The 19,963-nt window shown below is 33.6% G+C and overlaps 3 protein-coding genes and 1 long non-coding RNA gene across 5 annotated transcripts; 2 read left to right on the top strand and 2 right to left on the bottom strand.

Annotated features, from left to right (window-relative positions):
* Window positions 1–84: 84 nt before the first annotated feature.
* TAFII15 (TBP-associated factor II 15) lies at window positions 85–12,047 on the bottom strand. 2 transcript variants are annotated; one of them, XM_088816085.1, is made up of 6 exons: window positions 11,792–12,047; window positions 11,651–11,715; window positions 10,647–10,709; window positions 10,442–10,499; window positions 10,320–10,370; window positions 85–381 (listed from the first exon to the last, which is right to left on the bottom strand). In XM_088816085.1, exons 1-6 carry the CDS (start codon window positions 11,891–11,893, stop codon window positions 301–303), a joined length of 420 nt encoding a protein of 139 aa, XP_088672211.1. In that variant the 5' UTR covers window positions 11,894–12,047; the 3' UTR covers window positions 85–300. The 2 variants fall into 2 exon arrangements, with proteins under 2 accessions (XP_088672211.1, XP_012856016.1); XM_013000562.2 differs by lacking the exon at window positions 85–381 and adding an exon at window positions 9,933–10,209.
* Window positions 4,319–6,060, top strand: LOC148772564 (uncharacterized). The gene is made up of 4 exons (XR_016032184.1): window positions 4,319–4,816; window positions 4,919–5,276; window positions 5,402–5,544; window positions 5,829–6,060. It is a non-coding gene; the product is annotated as an uncharacterized LOC148772564 (long non-coding RNA).
* Window positions 7,793–9,026, top strand: LOC148772563 (uncharacterized). The gene has a single exon (XM_088816077.1). It carries the CDS (start codon window positions 7,824–7,826, stop codon window positions 8,919–8,921), a length of 1,098 nt encoding a protein of 365 aa, XP_088672203.1. The 5' UTR covers window positions 7,793–7,823; the 3' UTR covers window positions 8,922–9,026.
* Window positions 12,048–12,499: 452 nt separating the features above from the next.
* LOC105975361 (NAD(P)-binding Rossmann-fold superfamily protein) lies at window positions 12,500–16,059 on the bottom strand. The gene is made up of 10 exons (XM_013000554.2): window positions 15,724–16,059; window positions 14,760–14,892; window positions 14,581–14,669; window positions 14,221–14,276; window positions 14,062–14,117; window positions 13,823–13,916; window positions 13,617–13,696; window positions 13,312–13,354; window positions 13,077–13,168; window positions 12,500–12,848 (listed from the first exon to the last, which is right to left on the bottom strand). The coding sequence occupies exons 1-10, from the start codon at window positions 15,768–15,770 to the stop codon at window positions 12,675–12,677; spliced, it is 864 nt and encodes a 287-aa protein (XP_012856008.2). The 5' UTR covers window positions 15,771–16,059; the 3' UTR covers window positions 12,500–12,674.
* Between the last annotated feature and the right edge of the window lie 3,904 nt (window positions 16,060–19,963).

Below are 19,963 nucleotides of genomic sequence, written 5' to 3'. Positions count from 1 at the left end.
TTATTATTTTATCAAATTATGAACGTCAATGGATATCTAAGAATGTCCAAGTAGCCGAACAATCAAACAACAATCTCCGATAATTAATTTGACCGATATACGATAATGTATATAGCAAAATTCTAAATACACCATTACGAAAAAAACGCAATACACGAGTCTAATCACAATCTACTAAATTCACTAGACTCCCCATCACAAAACATTCGAAATAGCCAGTAATTTGACTTCGATGAGAATTAATGCGATCGAGATTACAAAAGCAACTTAACGAAACCTTCAAACACGGCATTGTGTGTTTTACTCGTCTCTTGGAGGGGAATCTAAACCAGCAGATGGAGTGTCGGCAAAGTATTCTTGATGTTTGACATTCACACCATACTGCAAAATGAACAAGTTAATTTGATGTAGATCGAGTCCTTAAGGATTTAAAGATTCATTGTCTTCCTACTATCAGTGTGAATTTACTCATCAGAACTTTTTGTATTTCTTGTGAATGTTATTTAACTTTGTAGAATGATTATAAAATCAAATTCACACTATAAAAAAGAATATTATAGGACTTGGTAAAATAAAATAAAATAAATTGTGTGCTTACCGAAGCTATATTTTCACTACATGTGCTAGTATAAAATGGTCCAAGCGGATAGCATTCACTCGTATGGGACAATGACACAAGAATGGTGAATGTATAAATTACTCCATTGTTCATAAATTTACGACTCATTGATCCAGCTCTTATTGTTGAATTTAATAGAAACTCTTTCGTTTTTCTGATAGGCTAATAGTGCTAAATATGGTGCTCCACGAGCTGTATTTCCAAGCATTGTTGGACGCGTACATCACACAGGTGTGATGGTGAGTATGGCATTTTAACACCGGGCGATTAGCACTTTGAAATTTGTTGAGAGAATTGCTACGATAGACCTTGGAGTAGCCCAGTCTAATAAAGAAACTAGTAAATAATTGCTAGTGATAGTATTGAGTAAGTTTTATCTAAATTCTGTTTTTTTTTTTTTTTTTTTTCGCGTAAGTTTCTTATTTTACCTGCATTCGTTTATGCCTTAACCTTTACTCTTAATGTGGTAGAGATACAAATTTGCTGTTCTGTAGGAATTTTATAATTTATTTTATTGTTACTAAGTAATGTGTATTTTTGTGCAGATAGATTGCTCTGGATGATGAATTTTATTGTTGATGCACACAAGCATACGATGGAGCTAAATCAAGCATTTTGAATTTTTGGTGTAAGAATGTAAGAATTATTAGTTAAATATCATATTCACTACATTTTTCTAGAAAACTCGGGCATAGTTGTAGGTATAGTTTTCGGTACAAAAGTTGTACCATAACAAGATACTGGAATTGATTGTAATATTTGTAAACTTTGTGACCAGATGCAATTGAAATTCCCATTTCCATAGTTATCGTAATCGTTTTTTTTTTGTGTTTTTATATGTTTTATACTTTTATTTATTCAATTTAGTAATAATTATTTCAAATAGATTTTTATGGAATATTTATTCAATAAATATATAAGAACATTTATATATTTCAGCGGCACATACAAATGTCTCAAATTTGATGCAAGTGTCACAACAAGTTATTGACCAAAAAATAGTAACATCTTTACAGGACGAATGTAAACGCCTCAACATATTATATCGGGACACATATAATTGTCTTAAAAAGAGAATTCTATAGGGACATATATAAGTGTTCCACAAGCTATTGCGACACACAACTACGCGACATATATTTTATTTGCCCTTATAGGTATAAGTGCCCCAAAATGTTACATGTCAGGACACTTATCTATGTCTCCAAAAGACATTTTTGTTATAGTGATTTCATCACCTTTAGATATTATAAAATTTGTTTCCAATTATTTCATCACCTTTAGATATTTCATGTTTATTTTTCTTCCATATATTCATCAATTTTCTTACGTAAGGGTTTAGATTTTCCTACTTTAACCAACTTAAATAAACTCAAACTAATTAATAAATATTTAGTGGATACAAAAATGTGTCCAAACATGAAGCAACATTACAGTTTCATGGGGTCATTAGCAATAAACCCCTCATATAGATAATAAATGGTGATATGTCCATCCCTTAAATCTTTCTTTGTGATAACCCCTAGAATTTGTATTCTCAATTCTACCCTTATGTCAATTTTATTCATTTTTTCTCTCTTTCCATAACAATAATCTAATTCCTAAATATTTGCTTCCAAATTCCTAAAAATTTGCTACCAAATCAAAAAAATGATTTTTTTTTTATTATATTCGGATTTTAGCCATTTTTTATTTATTTTTATTTTTTAATATTTTTTTTAATAAAAATATTTTTTTTAATTCCTAAAAATCTCAATTATTCCTTTTTTTTTTTCTCTTTCCATAACAATAATCTAATTCCTACAAATCTGCTTCCAAATTCCTAAAAAATTGCTACCAAATCAAAAAAATGATTTTATTTTTTTTATTTTTTATTATTTTCAGATTTTTTAGCCATTTTTTATTTATTTTTATTTTTTAATATTTTTTCTATAAAAATATTTTTTTTAATTCCTAAAAATCTCAATTATTCATTTTCTCTCTCTTTCCATAACAATAATCTAATTGCTAAAAATATGCTTCCAAATTCCTAAAAATTTGCTACCAAATCAAAAAAATGATTTTTTTTTTATTATTTTCGGATTTTTAGCCATTTTTAATTTATTTTTATTTTTTAATATTTTTTAAACAAAAAATTGAATATTTTTCTCGACAGATTCTTTCTTTATATTTGAATATGACTATAGTTGAATATGACTATATGAGACTATGTTGACATATTCTTTCTTTATATTGCATTTTTTTACATTTTCAACTTAAAAAGTTCCGATTATATAGTGTGGTATAGTCATGTTTACCAAATTAAATAAAACAACGAAGATTCCCTATTGTTTACGAAAACAATCCAATCAAAACCCATACAAAAAATAACAATTTTGAATCTAGTTTTAGAAGTCAACTTGAGAACGAGGAGATAGAATATATTCGAATATGACTACAGTCATATTCAACAATAGTCATATTCGAATATGACTACAGCCATATTCGAAGAATATATAAACATGGATCATATTCGAACACGACTGTAGTTCTGTTACTGCTGTTGTTCAGATCTGAAAAAAAAAAATCGAAAAATACATAAATATAGATAGAAAAATAACGAAGGAGAGTCATGGGGAGTCGACGACAACGGCGATGGTGGCTGTGGTGAAGGAAAGAGAGTGAGAGAGGCGGTGACGGCGGTGGTGGTGGTGGTGGACATATGTGGAAAAAAAATAAAAAAATGAGAAAGACAACGAAAAAGAGAGAAAGAGCCTTACGTGGAAACGAAGGAGGAGGCGGCGGCAACGAGCGACGACAGTAATGATTGTGTACAAATCTTTTTGGAGACGATGGCGATGTAAGAGAGAGAAATCGAGAGAAACAACGAACACGAGAAAATAATAAATCACTAATCGAGCGAATCAGCAATATTCATATTCGAACCAGAGTAGTCACGTTGATGCTGCTGTTTCAGATCTGGAGAGAGAAAAAAAGAAAAAAATCGAAAATAACGAAAGGGAGGGAGGGGGAGGCGACGACAACGACGGTGAATGACAGAGAGAGTGGGGATGTGGCTACGGTGGTGGTGGTGAACAAATCTGGAAAAAAAAAAAAAAAAAAAAAACCATGAGAAATCGAGAGAAAAAGAAAAAGGGAAATCTCCATGTAATGCATCCGACGAAGGGCGGCGACGAGGTGGGGGAGGCACCGCTGCCACCACTTGTACGAAGGAGGGCCTCCTGCATTAGGTTTCGGCCGACCGGCGGTTGTAAGGTATTTTTGGCTCCGACGGTGACGAGTGCACGAACAACGGTAACTATGATGAGTGGACTACGGCGGTGGTGTACAGATCTGCAGAAAGTCGGAAAAAGAGAAAAAAAAAAAGAAAAAAAAAAAAGGCGGGATTGAGAACGACAGAGAGAGAGAGAGAGAGAGAGAGAGAGAGAGAGAGAGAGAGAGAGAGAGAGAGAGAGAGAGAGAGAGAGAGGGAGAGTGAAAGAGTGAAATAAATTATATCACGTTAAAAACCTAATCACATAAGGACACTTTAGTCTTATCATGATTGATTAGGGGGTCTCACTAATTAAGAATGAAACTTGGGTCACTACAACGAAATTGGCTTTTAATAGCATTATCTTATAGCGTTTTTTCAACAAGTGTTATAACTTATATAATAACTTTTACGGCTTAGAAGAATTAAAAAATAAACGCTATAGATTATAGGCGTCCCAGGCCCAAGCCTTTTTTTTCGGTGTCTCAAGAATAAATTAGAGTTTTAGTGAGAGAAAATTTAATTTTTCTTAACCATCAATTATTTCCTCAAGAATTCCGCTAGCGGATGCTTTCTCTCGTCGATCTGCCGACCAGCCCAACCCTATCGTCTTCCCGTTTCTCTTCCTTCCAGTCCAGATCAAAACAACATGTTCTCGCATCTTGTTCTCACTATCAATTTCTCTCATTATTTTTTTATGTTCCTTATTTTAATTTATTTGCCAAAATTCCTAATTCTACTTAATTCATTTCCTCTTTCGGTTGTAATTGTCCTGTTGGGTAAAGTATGGGTTTTATGATTCCCATATATTTTAGATCCCAATTTCTTATGGAGTTATGTGAAAATTGCTTATGGGGCTTCTAATATGATGACTGTGAGAAATCGGTGTTTCTCATAAGGTTGATTTATCCTTTCTACAAGAGTCATTTTGTTGAACAATTTTGGTTAGTAAAATTTATATACATATAACACGTATTTTATCATTTGCGGCAGATTTTATTTTACGGAAAAAATATGAATTTGATCTTCTCTCTTGTCTTGTGTAGCTGCTTTGCCGAAATTATAAGCAAATTGCACAGATTCAAAATGGAGAAATATTTTCGGTTAGTACTCTTCTTAATGACTTGGGGACTAGTTCACTAAATGCAAGTATAGGAGAACTTGTATTATTTTTATTTTTATGTTTATTTTCATTATCTGTTCATCTTAGTATTGATAGTTTTGGCATGTTATTCCAATGATTTTAATATTATTGATTCATAACCTAAAAATAGGTGTGCCTTTCCATTGCTTTAGAAACATTTATTGATTTGCTTACTGATAACCGTTGAAGTTCGGTTCCGATTTGTGACTCATGGTGTGGCCTTGTATTAGGCCTCTTATTTATGAACGTAAACTCTTAATGTGAGTGGTTGTAAATTCTTTATAATTTATTTTGCAAGTTTTAATCAAATGTGCAGTATATGTAGTTATTGCTTGTAGATCTAGTCTATAACAGCTTATTCAAAGATTTATGGTCTTCTTTGCAGGTATAATGTCTTTGCAGATGTCATCTTTGCTACTCTAGTGAATTTCAATCACCCTCACTTCTTGGTTGGCTTGAGGAATCCAACTGATAGTCTATCGCTTTGAAATTCATAATTTTCAAAGTTTATTGCCGGTTGAAAGTGAGGTAAACTAATTACAAACATATATTTCCCAAATCACTTGATGTTATACTTGTTGATAAAAGTCTGTACACATGTAATTATATAGTACATTTCAAACTGCCAAAATGTGTGTTATTCGATATGGGAAATCGTATGCATTTTCTATCTGATGCGAACATCATATACTGCGAATGCTGAAGTGCACCAATCCATACAAGTTGTTTAAATTATTTAGTCTATGTTGAAATGTACTTAACCAGTACCTTGTAAAGCTTTTAATATTGTATTTATATGTCATCTTTTACAGAAAAACTTGGAACCTTCGGAGTTCAGCGTAAGTGCTTGCCGACTTGAAGACATGAGAATATTGGAGATCTTTAAATTATAAGTTTTTCTTACTTTAAATAATGATAAGTGCATTTTAGACCATATTTTTTATTGAGACACTATTTCTTTTCTTTTTGTTCTATAAAAATATTGAAAGATAGTGTTAGTTGTTAACCTTTTTATGTTCATATATTAACTTGGTTAATATATTAATGACAATTTTTGGTGATATTTTCCAGATGTTTTACAAAAATAGGAGTATTATATTATTATGTTCATTATTTTGTTGAACAAATCTATTAGAAAAATCGATGTGTTCAATAGCATTAATTAAATAAAATTAATGATGCAACCATAGCTCACAATCAGATGCTATAGTATGACATAGCACTTATTTTAGGCTATAGTTGCTAAAACAATAGCGCAAAATACGTGCTATAACAGAGTGAATAATAGCTCAACAAAAACGCTATGCCTAGGAATTTTAATATAGCGTTTACAAAACGCTATGGAAAAGTTCCGGCCTATTATAGCTCCGGCAGACATAGCGTTTGTAAAAACGCTATAATAGCCTACGATAGCGTTTTTCAAACGCTATGGATGATGCTTTGTGGCGTAGTGGGTGTAGGGAAAAGTCTCTAATAGTCAATTGGGTTTAGCACAAAATATTTTTCATTTGAGGGGGTATTGCGTATTTCCCCTAGTTTCATATTAAGTTCATTAATTATGTCGAATAACATATGAGATATTTGTACATTATAATATAATGCAATGATGTTGTGGAGTGTAAAAATGTGGAATTAACAAATATATATTAAGTTATATTAAGTTTTTATAATTGTTATTAGTTTTATGAAGCTAATTATTTTACAAAAAAAAATATACATTTAAGTCCTAGAAATTAATTTCGTTATTACGTGTGAATTAAAATTCTCTTCGAACGCCTAAGAAACTAGATTTTCAAATTTTATTACTTTTTTTGATAAATTAAAGTCAAATTATAATTTACGACTACCATTTATAATCACGATACCTATAATATTGTCCGCAGATAAACAAAAAAGTGTAATACTTTCCATAAATTAAAAATAGCCAAGATGTTTTATTATCATTCATCGGCAAAACCTCGTGATTTGATTATCGATTAAATATTACAATCATTGCACTTCCTATATGAAAAAAAAGACGCGTTCCAGTTTCCAAAACAAACGAACCATGGCCTCTATAAATACAGCGGACACCCGTTCATAGTTAAATCAGCAATACAAAAATACATAAGAGCGCAGTAGTATATAATATATATCTCACTAAGCATATATTCATAGAGTTTCTTCAAAGTGTTCAATTAGCCTTTTCTTTGTCAAAATAATGGGTTATCAAACTAGCATATATGGTTATGCAATATTGATGTTATTGCAATTTTTTCTCCATCACCGGTAAGTTTATTGCTTTTTTTTTTTCTATTTTTATTAATTTGGTTCGATTATTAATTATTCTTTTCGTAATTGGTAACTTGAAGATTTAATTTTGAATATATATATATATATATATATATATATATATATATATATATATATATATATATATATATATAATTTTTTTATTTTTTACTTTTTTGTTAATTTGGTAAGCAAATCATTACATGAAAATAATAACTAGAATCTAGAATTAAGATTGATGCATAATCATGCAGTTGACTATAAATGGACATAGAATGCCCTAATTCAAAATCAGATTGCCAAATCCTACACTCAAATTTTTTTTTAATAAAATGTTAAATGATGGTTACCAAAATAAAGAAATTATAAATGTGTAAATCCAAATCAGATTGAATCATATCTCACACAATTTCACTATAAATACCCTACAAACAAACGTAGATCATACACACACAGTACACACATAGAGAGCAAAGTTTCATTTCATATATAGAATAATAATTCTCTGCAACTTAATTCTAATTTTCTGTTCAACAATGGCGGGCAGGCAAACGAGGGGGCGACAGAGAATCCCGATCAGGCTGATCGAAAACCAGGACGATCTGTACGCCACCTTCTCGAAGCGGCGATTGGGGCTTTATAAGAAGGCGAGCGAGCTGAGCACGCTTTGTGGTGTGGACATTGGTATAATTATCTTCTCCCCTACCGACAACCCTTTCTCCTTCTTCCATCCGTCGATGGAATCGGTCATCGACCGATTCCGGAACCCCAACCAGCCCCTCAGCGACTACGCCCGGGTGGTTGAGGCTCACACACGCGCCCGGATCGATAACCTGAACCGGCGGCTGGACCAGATCCATGAGGAGAAGGACCGCCTCAAGGAGCGGGAGAAGGAGCTCGACGAGATGGACCGGAATCGGCCCAAGGGGTGGTGGGAGGATACCCCGATCGAGAGCCTCTCGCCGGAGCAGGTCCTGGAATGGAAGGCGTGGTTTCGCGCCTTCAAGGTCAAAATCCAGAACCGGATCTCGGAGCTCAACAATGGAGCTTCCACTTCCGCCGCCGCCGCCGCGGCGGATGCGGCGCCGGCGGCGGCACCGCCGCCTCCGACTGGAGGCGAGATAGTTCCGGGCATGTTTGCTCAGAACTTCGACTTCCCTCCGGGGCCGTCGTCGTCTACTTACTCCCCGGTGGCATTCGGGGATCACCAGTTTGCCACCACACAGTACTTTGATGCGCCGCCGTACGCTTCGGGTGGTGCGAGTGGAAGCGGCGGCAGCGGCGGCGGCGGAGGACAGTACTTTGTTACTCAGGCGGGTGAGGGGCCGTCTGGTAGTGGCAGCGGGCAGTTTTCTGTCCCGTACAATTTTGGTGCTCCTCCATTTGGGGCGGAGGTTCCGTCGGCGTCGGCGGCGGGGGCGGCTGGAGGAAGTGGAGGTGGTGGCCAGTTTCCTCCGATGCAGTACAATTATTTTCCACCACCGCCGCAACAATCGGATCATGATAACCAGAATCAGGATCCGACATCAGCTACTGTTGGAGAATATTCCATACAGTATAATTATATTCCCCGGTGGGGGCAGGATCCATCTGCTGGTGGAGGAGCCGGTCCTTCCCACCGTCGGAATATTTAGTTTTTTTTTTTTTTTAAATAAAATTTAGTTTGTTGTATTTCATTTGTAGACAATGGTTTGTTTGCATTAATTAATATTAATGCATGGTTTTTTTTGTTGTTGTTAGTTACTTTTTTTTAACGTACAAATAACTATTTGTATTATTTAGGGTAACTTACAACCACCCCTGATATAGGTTAAATTACAAAAGAATCCCATTATGTTTGGATAATTGCATCTATCCTTTTAATTATGAATTTTCTTACATGTTCACCCTTATAGTGTACAATTCAACATAATCTTCTAGATTCCGTGGAATATTCTCTAGTTTGTACATGTTTTGGGCCAAAAATGCAGTTTCTGATGCACGACAATCAGATATATACAAGCCAAAAAACACATCTATTGATCATCTTGCTTGAAAATGTGGAGCTCGAATGGGATAAAATTGATACAAAATTGAGAATATTCCATATGATCTACAAGATTCCACTAAATTTGACACCGCAAGGGCGAACGTGTAAGAAGATTTATAGTTGAAGGGTTACTATAATTACCCAAATAAGAGATGTTTTTCGTAATTTGACCATACCTCAGGGATGGTTGTAATTTACGCTATTATTTATGTTCTCAAAGTTTAACCAAAAAAAAATACCATCTTCAATTTTAATAATATTCTCAATTATCAATTTTAATAATATTCATTTGTTTTATCTTTTTTGGAATAGTGACAAGATGTTCGACATTCATTCATTACGATAACTCATAACAGTTGATTAGAATTTGCATTTTGAGTGCACTTGTTATCTAAAAAGGTTCCGGTATTTTTTATAAAATAATAAATTATTAATTAATTAATTAATATTTGTCCAGAATTCATTTAATTTATATGAGTTTAATTGTATATAAACATTTGAAAAGCATGTATTCGGCCTTAAGAAAACCCAAATTATGAACGTCAATGGATATATAAAAATGACTAAGTAGACAAACAATAAAACAACAATCTCCGATAATTTGACAGATATACGATAATGTATATAGCAAAAAACTAAGTACACCATTACGAAAAAACGCAATACACAAGTCTAATCACAATCTACTAAATTCACTCGACTCCCCATCACAAAACATTCGAAATAGCCAGTAATTTGACTTTGAGGAGAATTTTGTCGATCGAGATTACAAAAGCAACTTAACGAAACCTTCAAATACGACATTGTGTGTTTTACTCGTCTCTTGGAGGGGAATCTAAACCAGCAGATGGAGTGTCAGCAAAGTATTCTTGGTGTTTGACATTCACACCATACTGCAAAATGAACATAGAATTTTTTTTTTTCATGTTTAATATCAACGAAAATAAATAATTCATTTTCAAATAACAAAGAAAAATAAAATTTACGCGTTTCTCAAAGTTACCTCACTCAGAGCCTTGGAAAGATCCTCCATTGTCAAGATCAGACGCTTATCCTGTTAAGAAGTTAGTTTTAAAACTATTGAAACGAAACATAGGAATCAATATAGAGCACGATTTTTCGGACCTTTTGTTGTTTATCTCTTTTGTCCTTGATTATAGTCGACTGTCTTGCCTTGCATTGTCTGCATATTCAGATGCAAGAAAACATTGTTCAAAATAAATACACTATACACTAAATGAAAATAGCCAAGAAATTGAAATGAATATAAAACGGTATCAAAGAAAGAAAAAAATTATTTCGCATACAGAAGGTTTTAAGAAAAACGTACTGAAGAGCATCTGTTGCCACGTCAGCGATGAATTTCTGAGTAGCCACAGCAACCAGCCTTGTCCTATGGAAAGAAAATATACCATCATCCACCAAAAAAATATTTGCATTGATAAAACACAGAAAACAAGAGAGAAAGATAAATATATATCAATTTTTAAATTATTTAAAAGGGAAAAACCGAAAACAGTAATATATGCAGCTTAACCATATATATAACACAAATGTATATATTTGGCTTAAATTTATTCACTCCCAGCACTCTGTTATTCAATGTATTCCTAATCAAACAATGTTTAATCAATCATCTCAAAAAGGAATCCGTAATCATCCAGCAAAGGTTTCATTGATTTGTAAGAACCGCAAAAATTCTCGAGAAAACTCTACTCTCTCTCCTGGTCCGGGCCACTAATTTTTTGATATGATTCCGTATTTCATCACAATTTTGCCTTCTCTTAGATATTCTTGTCCAATTCAAATATAAGACAAATTTGTTACACATCTAATACTACCTCTTCATATTTTCTGCGATCCGATAATGATTTGAAAAGGTTGAATTATCACCAATGATTTACATATTTCTGCTCAATACATAACTCACTGTTCATAAAATCACCATCGGAACCGGAAGAAGCAAATTCTATTTTTTTGACGAATAAGTATAACGAAACGGGATTTTTATTTTTGTCGTATTTGATATATGTTCTAGTTGCATCTCGTTACAATTTTTTTGCAACGGTGAAATCAAAGAGAACCAAATGTTTGAAAATCGGTAAAATGGAACAAGTAAGAATAGGTGCACTCGCGAAAAAGTCGAAAACGAAGACGGAAAAAATACCCAAATCATTAAACTCCAGATGACACTAAATGATTATAACATTGTAAAAGGTAACCTAAAACTCACTTTCAGAGAACTAAGTGAGATTGGAAAATCAATTCAAAGTAGTGTAAAATCAAACTTGAATCCCCTTCTAGGGTAAATTAAAGAGGGCAGAGAGTACCTACAATCGGATATCGGGGCACTGGAATCCACTTTTTGCCAAGTAATGCTCCACCAATTCATCAGGTATCTGCAAATTAATGCAATTACTCACAGGAAAAAACACAATTACTGAATTTGAATCGGAGATTAGAGAAGATAATTACGGTGGGTGTGTAGTCCATTAGAGAAGCAAGGAATTCCGTCAGTGCGGCATCGTCGTCGTGGCGGCCGTCCTTTGGTTGCGGGTGGCTGGTTTGGCCGTTCATTACGCCCGGTTATTTCGGATTCTGTATGCGCACGGCGGCCGGAAGGCTGCGCTTAGCGGAGTGACGACGGGGTGCGGTGGCGTGAGAGAGGTGATTGTGAAAGACTAGAAGTAAAATCTAAAAGCGTGCCTGCCTTAAATAAAAACTGATGGCTTAAGTTGTAATTTACTGCCATTATTCATTAATTCATTAAATTTAAGAAAAAATATCATAAAAATATTATTTTTTGTAGACTAATCAAAACTTAAAACGAAATATGATCTAAAAATATGAAAACAAATAATCAAAAAACATTTTTTTGGTAATTAAGAATGAAGAACATTAATGTAAAATCAGAAATGAAAATTACAAAACCCATTCTAGTTTCTGCATGATTTGACGATGCGTATTCACATCGTAGTATTGTAATCCGTGTTCTCACGAGCGTTTGTACGCATGCACTTTTGCGCGAATAATAGTTTTGTGTGCATACTTTTGTCCATATTTTGAGCGTGATTGTAGAACTCATGAACATTGTAAATTCGTGTTTTAATTAGCTTTTTACGCATGCTCTTTTGTGCATGGCACAATTCCTGAACAATAAACGTATATTATCCAACAACGATATAAAAAAAACACTTGCATATATATGGGCTTATAAAACTCGCAGTGGACATCTTTCTTATTACATCGATCACTGAATCATACGACACTAACCGAATTATTATAATTATTAATCAGGCCTCCAGCAAGAACCAGGCTCTACAAATGTATGGCTAAAGACGATAAATATTCAACGCATTTATTTCTGCTGACTATACCGTAAAATCCCATAAACATCGACAATGCCAGGTGGAAAAACGGGATCACTTGCCGCTCTTACGGCAACTCTAGCAACAGCATTAACATTAACAGGAGGGGTTAATAGTGGCCCCACTAGCGGGATCTGGCTCAGTGGCTTAGCATGCTGCAGCACCTGCATAACATTTAGATATAACGAGTGTGTTATATTTAGTGTTAATAATTCGAGATTAAGCAGTGATTAAGATGTTAGTAATCAACTGCAGCGTGCAATTTCGGGGAATGGGTCCCACCTTAACAGGCCAAACTAGATTCTTCCCGGCATAGAGAGTTAAGGATTAATTCTATGGACAGTTTATTTATTTATTTTTATCTTTTTAAAATTGAGGAAAATAAGGCTCACCATCTCCAAAGGAGAGCCAATCACGCCAAGTGGTACTTTCATGCTCCCAACACGACGAGTTCCATATATGAAACCAGGCCTCAAAATCACTCCTGTAAATAAAGAGACACTTCCAATTAGATTTGAGAGTATAGTTTCTCTGATTTTTGTGTTTGTGTACTATGCCTAAATACACCATTTGTGTGTGTGTGTGTGTGTGTGTGTGTGTGAGAGAGAGAGAGAGAGATGAACGCACCTCCATACGCATATTTAGTGAGTAACTCTGTCTCAGCGGCTCTCTGCACCATAAGATAAATTAAACAAGGCAAAGAAAAAAAAACCATAGCTGGAAAAGGATGTTGACAAATGGTAAGATAGCTGTAATAAATTGGATATCTGTTGTTTTATAACAATGAGAAAATATTTAATTAAAATCAGCCTGCATCGGTTGAATTTAAGTATCGTAAAAATTTAAAGATTCTTGATTGTTTGGTAAATTTACTCAATTATTCGGAACCAAAAACTCAACATCAGCTTAAGGTAACTAGGTTCTGAAAATACCTTCCCCTCATAGTAACCTTGTAGCAGGTAATTTACCACACCAAAGTCAGCAGCAGAGATGTACACAAACCTCTTAACTCCTACAGATTTGAAGAAAGAAAATTTAAGACAGAATATTCTATACACACACACACACACACACACACACACACGTGAGAGAGAGAGAGAGAGTCCTACGAAAACACGAGACTAACATTAAAAAATACCTTCATCTGAAGCAGCCCTAATAGCGTTAATATTTGCGGTCCCATTAATTTTGTACATTTCTGAGTTTGAACCAAAACCACCAACACAAGAAATCTGCACAGAGCAAAATCAGACCAGGCAGGTCATTGTCAGACATAACACATAAACCAGACAAAAAAGGAAATATAAGGCACCACTATGAGTGAACATTTTAGTAACTCTCACTAAGAACTGAGAATTAAGTTGAGCCGGTACATACGATTGAAGTTACTCCTTTCAGTGCATCCTTCCATGAATCAGTCGAGAACAGGTTGCCTTCAAAAGAAGAAGAAAAAAAAAACTCAAACGACCAAAACATTTCAACTATAAAAAGAAGAAAAGAGATTAGCATATTAATACTGGCAAGAAACAAGAATACCTTGATGCCACATCACACTGTTAGCCCAAGATTCTTGAATTGAAGATCTACCCGATCTGCAGAAAGCAGAACATGATTGATTAGTCAGAAGTTACATCTGCCGAAGAAACATAAACAACCATTTTCTTGAAATATAAAATAGTTCCAAAGCACATATCAAGAACAAGAGAAGAGAGAAATGCTCGTGTATTTTTAATATTTTTTCTGTTCGAACAGTCTTTTAACCTGCACAAATAGTCATCAAATGGCTCTATCCCATTAACATGAATCAGAATTTTTGATTTGAATAATTAAAGAGAGTACGCGTTTTTCAGTGGTGAATTCTCGATTGAAATCAAGTCAAAGACAATCAATGAGTACCTGCTGAGGCTAGCAACAGTCAAACCGCGATTCAAAGCTTCTTTGCAGATATGAGAGCCAACAAATCCATTTCCACCAATCACAAGCAGCTGAAATGTAAACCCGAAAAAATGTTCTGAAACTAATAAAACAAGTAGCTAAAACTTAAAATGGTAAGAGAATAAATTTCGATGAAACACCTTCTCTGTTGGAGGGGGAGGAAGCTGTACAGTCTCTGCTTCCTCAACAATACCAGCTTTAGCAGAACCTATTGGGCCGTCGGATTTATCCGAACTAGTTGAAAGAAATCGTCCATTTCTCGAGGCGGATATACTTTTTTTGCAGATCAAGAAAATAAGTAGGATAAGAATATTGCTATGGTTGGTACCCGAGAAGGTAAATGAACAGAAGGAAGTAAAATAGCGGCAAAAGAAAAATGAGCGATCATAAACTTATCGAGGGTATCTAAAACTACTGCTGCATTTGGTTCTATGTTTCGAGACATGTTTCACATGAAAATGAAAAGCAAATCAATCAAAGTCAATTTCCTTTGCTTCCTATCCGAAGTATCGCCTATAGAATAACATTGGAACCAAAACCGAAAAAATAATTATGCCAAAATAATCTTGTAACTACATCCATACAGACTTGTCATTCACATTTCTTCAAAATCAAGCAACGGAAAAAGAGATCCCTAATGTTTTCATCACCGATTCTGGCATCAACGACTCAAATCCCAAATGAATTCTAATTCCTTCGCACACGAGAAAACACGGATTTCTCCATCTCACAATTCAACATAAAGTACTAACATAAGAACACCCTGTTCAATGAAATTAAGGAACAAACATGTGCAAAATTGGGCATGTCAGAAGAGCAACATCGAGATCAAATTCAGGCCAAATTGAACCCTAAACATATCACAATCAGTGAGACGAAACAATCCAATGTCGAAATTTCGATCATAAAACCTTCAACAAAAACCACCAAAAATTAAAGTAACTCAACCGTAACGCAATCGAATTCAAAATGCCCACAATCAGCAAACATTATTACCAATACAGATATTCCCATCACAAATTCCCCATTTTCGCCAAACAAAATTAACCAAAAAATAAGAAACAACAAGCATCTAGAAAATTCAGAAAGGAGAGAAAAACTGACGAGAATCTGGAGATGGCGAGCTTCGAGTGATGAATCAATCGAGCCATTTTCTATCAAGCGGATGAAAACTCTTCAGTGATCGGTGGTACACTGTATTCCGTTGTACGTATTGTGTATGTATAGACGGAATGCTCTTCTTTTTTTCTTTTATTTTTTTCTAATTTTTCTTTCAGCTTAATTTTCTTATTTTTTTTATACAAACCCACATAAAGAGTACAGTGTCGGGAGATCCGGTATGATTTAGGTTTAGCGCGTGCATACGTGGCGATTGGTAACGATGACACGTAGCGTAAAGATGTGGCTCGTTTTAGGCCTACCAATACAAAACATTTCCTCCCAAACCAACTCGATTTCATGGGTTAAATTGATATATTACTAATTTATTTTATTATATTCACAAAAAAAAAAAAAAAAAAAAAAAAAAAAAGTTTATCTTGACGTGTATTAAAATAAGCCCAATTCAATTCGGGCCATTAAGACGTTTATTAAAGGATTGACATTTGTTGTACCATTGGATTAAAGGCGGCCCATCTATTCCTTTATCCAGTTATAAATGGACCTTTTTATTTATTTTTTTGAATAAAGTTATAAATGGACCGTCCCGTGAAGTATATCGAGTGGTTTTGTCTCCGAATTTATATGATTTCGTATATGTTACACCCGATATTGTTGATTGCGTGGTAGAACTTTGGTGTCAAATTATATGTTGGTCATATATTCAACGATTATACGTTTAAATAAAACTAAGACTTAATAATTTCAATTATTACAGAGCGTTAGGATTGATTACAAAATTCTAGCTGAACATAAATAAAAGGAAAAGGTTGGAGCTCAATAGGTCCCAGTCTTCTTTATCCAAATATACACTTAGGAACACCACAAAGAATAACACGAGAGAACGGATCTCAGGTTATAGTCACTGTATCTCTCTCTCACACACAACCCATCCAGAAACCACAAAGGGAGACTGAAAACGAAGCACACAAGCTCACACATTTACCAAAAGCCCAAATCACACACCGAGAGTACAATTTAGGGCAAGTTACAAGTGTTTAAAGGATTTTCTCTCGTTATTACTCTCCACCAGTCCATATTCTGCTTTAAATAGGGGCTCGAGTCAAGAGTCACCGGTCGACAAACAGTTAGATTCGATTAAATGGGCTCTAACGTTAAATACGACTAGACCATTTTCTTGGTGATAGATAGTTAAAATGAAATGGGATTTAGGCCCACAAAACACAATATTATCCGATTAATTGGATCTATACATAATCATGTAAATACACAGGTGAATGTGTGTGAAGTGGACAATTATCTACCTATACATCAATACATGTGTGCGTTGAAATTTTATAGGGTGTTTTGACATGTATGATTATTATTATTTTTTTTAATAATTAAATAAAACAATTGGCTTGAAGTGTGTTATGCGTATCCCAATTAGCTATATGTATAATATAAAAATAAAAACAGCAAAAAATGTTTAAATAACTAACAAACTTAAATTAAAATATCTTGTGTAAATAAAAATAATAAAATAAAAAATCTAAGCGAAGCTCCGAAGACGTTCGTAAATGATTTGATTCAGTGGGGGGTGGGCCCAGGGGTTTGGTGCTTCCTTATCTGAAAAGAGCAAAGAACAAATGGCTGACTTATAAAATATCTTTATGTCATAAATAAACCCTCTTTGGGGAACAAATGCCCCATATCTCTTTTAATTATTTCTTTACATGATTTGGGTTTTAATTATTTGATTTAACTTTTAATCAATTTATTTAATTAATTAATTAATTAATTTGAATCTCACAAGTGAACTTGGCCCTATACAAGCTAGTGCCTTTGCCACTAACTATTTATATCTTTAATGAGATATGATCCTTCTTATTAATATTATATTCCCTTTTCTTAATTTAAGTGGCTTCAAAAGTTTAATGGTGCATTAATTAATTGTCCTTAGTTTTCACTTCTTATTCACTAATATCTACATACTAAATTTTATACAAAAAAAAAATAAAAAGAAAATCAAATATAATTATTCTTTCAAGGATACTCTTTTTTGATAATTCAGTAATTATTGAACGAAACTGTATATTTAATTCGATTATTATCCAATTTTGTAAATAGTACGTGTGCCAAATTTTCGATCAAATTGCCAAAAGCTCGATACAGTTTTATCGAATGAATGCGCTTACAAGTTTTTTTTTTTTTTTTCCCTAAAGGAAAGCTAGGCCAATAAGGATCTTTATGGTGGGATTAATTTGTAATGATTTTTTCTTCATAAAATAATTTTAAAAAAAAAGTATAAGATATATTAAAATAAGTGGATCGGAGATGATGTGAAATGGATATTGTTTGTGAGGGATCCAATTAATCCACAACATAGTCGTTGTCCTTTCACTTGATGTACGGCCATTTATGTATCTATGTTTGTGCTATTACATATAGGCTGCGGCTATATGCAAGACTAATTCCACTTGTGCAAGACCAAATTAAAATTTTCAATGTATAAATACTATAATACCCTTATTTATTAAAAAAATAAAAAATTCCAAATATGCAAGACCAAAAATTCAAAAACACAAAAAACCCTATCACAAGACCACAAAACAACAAGACCAACTATCATCTTCTCCATCTTCCAAAACCCACAAGACCTTTCTCCTTCCTCCTCCATTAACCCACAAAACCTAGAAATTCAAAATCATCAAAACTCAACAAATCTTACAAAGATGGCAAGTATGGAGTCATGAGACATCAAAATAGAAGATTCTACGATGGAAGAACCCAAGAATGTATGCATTTATGGGTTTTTTTTAGCTAGAATATCGATTTTCCAAAAATTCTCCCGCGCAAACGAATTCGACATGTACAGGTCGAATTTTACAGCTAAAAATCGACATTTAGATGTCGATTTTGAGGTATAAAATTCGACATTTAGATGTCGATTTTGAGGTATAAAATTCGACATTTGAATTTGTGCTATAAATTCGACATGTCAATGTCGATTTTTACCTATGAAATTCGACGCTTAAGTGTCGATTTGTAGCATAGTTTTTCGACACCTTGGTGTCGATTTTTGTTTTTTTCTCATTATTTGTATTTGGTCTTACATGAGAAAAAAAAGCCAATTTAATTTATGGGCATACTTGTCATTCCATCTTAATAAAATAGAATCTTTTGGAATCTTTCTTTAATTTGGTCTTGCACAAGTGGAATGAGTATTGCATATAGCCACAGCCTTACATATATTCTATGCTGTAATGAAAACATAGATATGGTTGTCTTTTTTTTTTTTTTTTGAATTATTATTATTATTGAATATTTGATATGCTCCAAATTGGGAGAGGGGCAAGCAACGCAAACATTGGGGCCTGCACGGCGGAGAGGGGGCCATCAGCTGGTGGTGCGCTGGTGGTGCTCGGTGGGTCCGGCCATTATTTTTCTTAAAATCAAGATCTATCTAGATTTCACATTAGAATAAATCTAGCACGCATTACGCAATATTATTATATATATACTTAATTAAAATTAATTAACTAGACCTTTTTATTTTCATTTGATGTAAATTTCTACTTTAATCCATTTTACTAGACTATTCAAGTGAATATATGATCTAAATTTACGACTTAAAAGGGTATTTGAGTCGTTTCACGTCAAAAAACACATACCAATCACACATTCCATGCATGCAACACATGTTCAGTTCCCAGGGGGTCTTATTGACTTTCCTAATTATTTTAACAAAAAGGGTTTTTTGGCAATTCAAGATAACACATGGGTGGTTTTTGCAAAAAGCCCAAAAAATAATTAGGTGACAGATCCATTTGTACATTAGACGAAGGCTTTAATATCTTGCAACTAAATAAAAGAATAAATTCGGGCCCTATTATCCTAGGGAAATAAAAGGAATAAATTGGTGTCGGAAATGCTAATAAGGTTGAAAATGAAACAATTTAAAATTTAATTTAGACGTGACAATTCAAGAACGAGTTGGCCTTGATTCTAAATGCTGACTTTGGTTATAAAGTACATCCCAAATGAAGATGAAATTCTTTTAAATATTTGGGAAAATACTTATTATTATTATTATTATTATTATTATTATTATTATTATTATTATTATTATTATTATTATTATTATTATTGCAATAATTTTAGGAGACAATTTGTATTTTATTTATTTAATTTTTTTTTTGTGAGAAACTCAAATCATGCTGCAAATTGATAAAATAGAAGAGGG

This window comes from Erythranthe guttata, chromosome 1, assembly GCF_056151865.1.
Source record: "Erythranthe guttata isolate IM_541 chromosome 1, IM_541, whole genome shotgun sequence".
NCBI lineage: Eukaryota > Viridiplantae > Streptophyta > Magnoliopsida > Lamiales > Phrymaceae > Erythranthe > Erythranthe guttata.
Note: the sequence above shows the minus strand (reverse complement) of the source record. Positions and strands in the feature narration are given on the sequence as shown.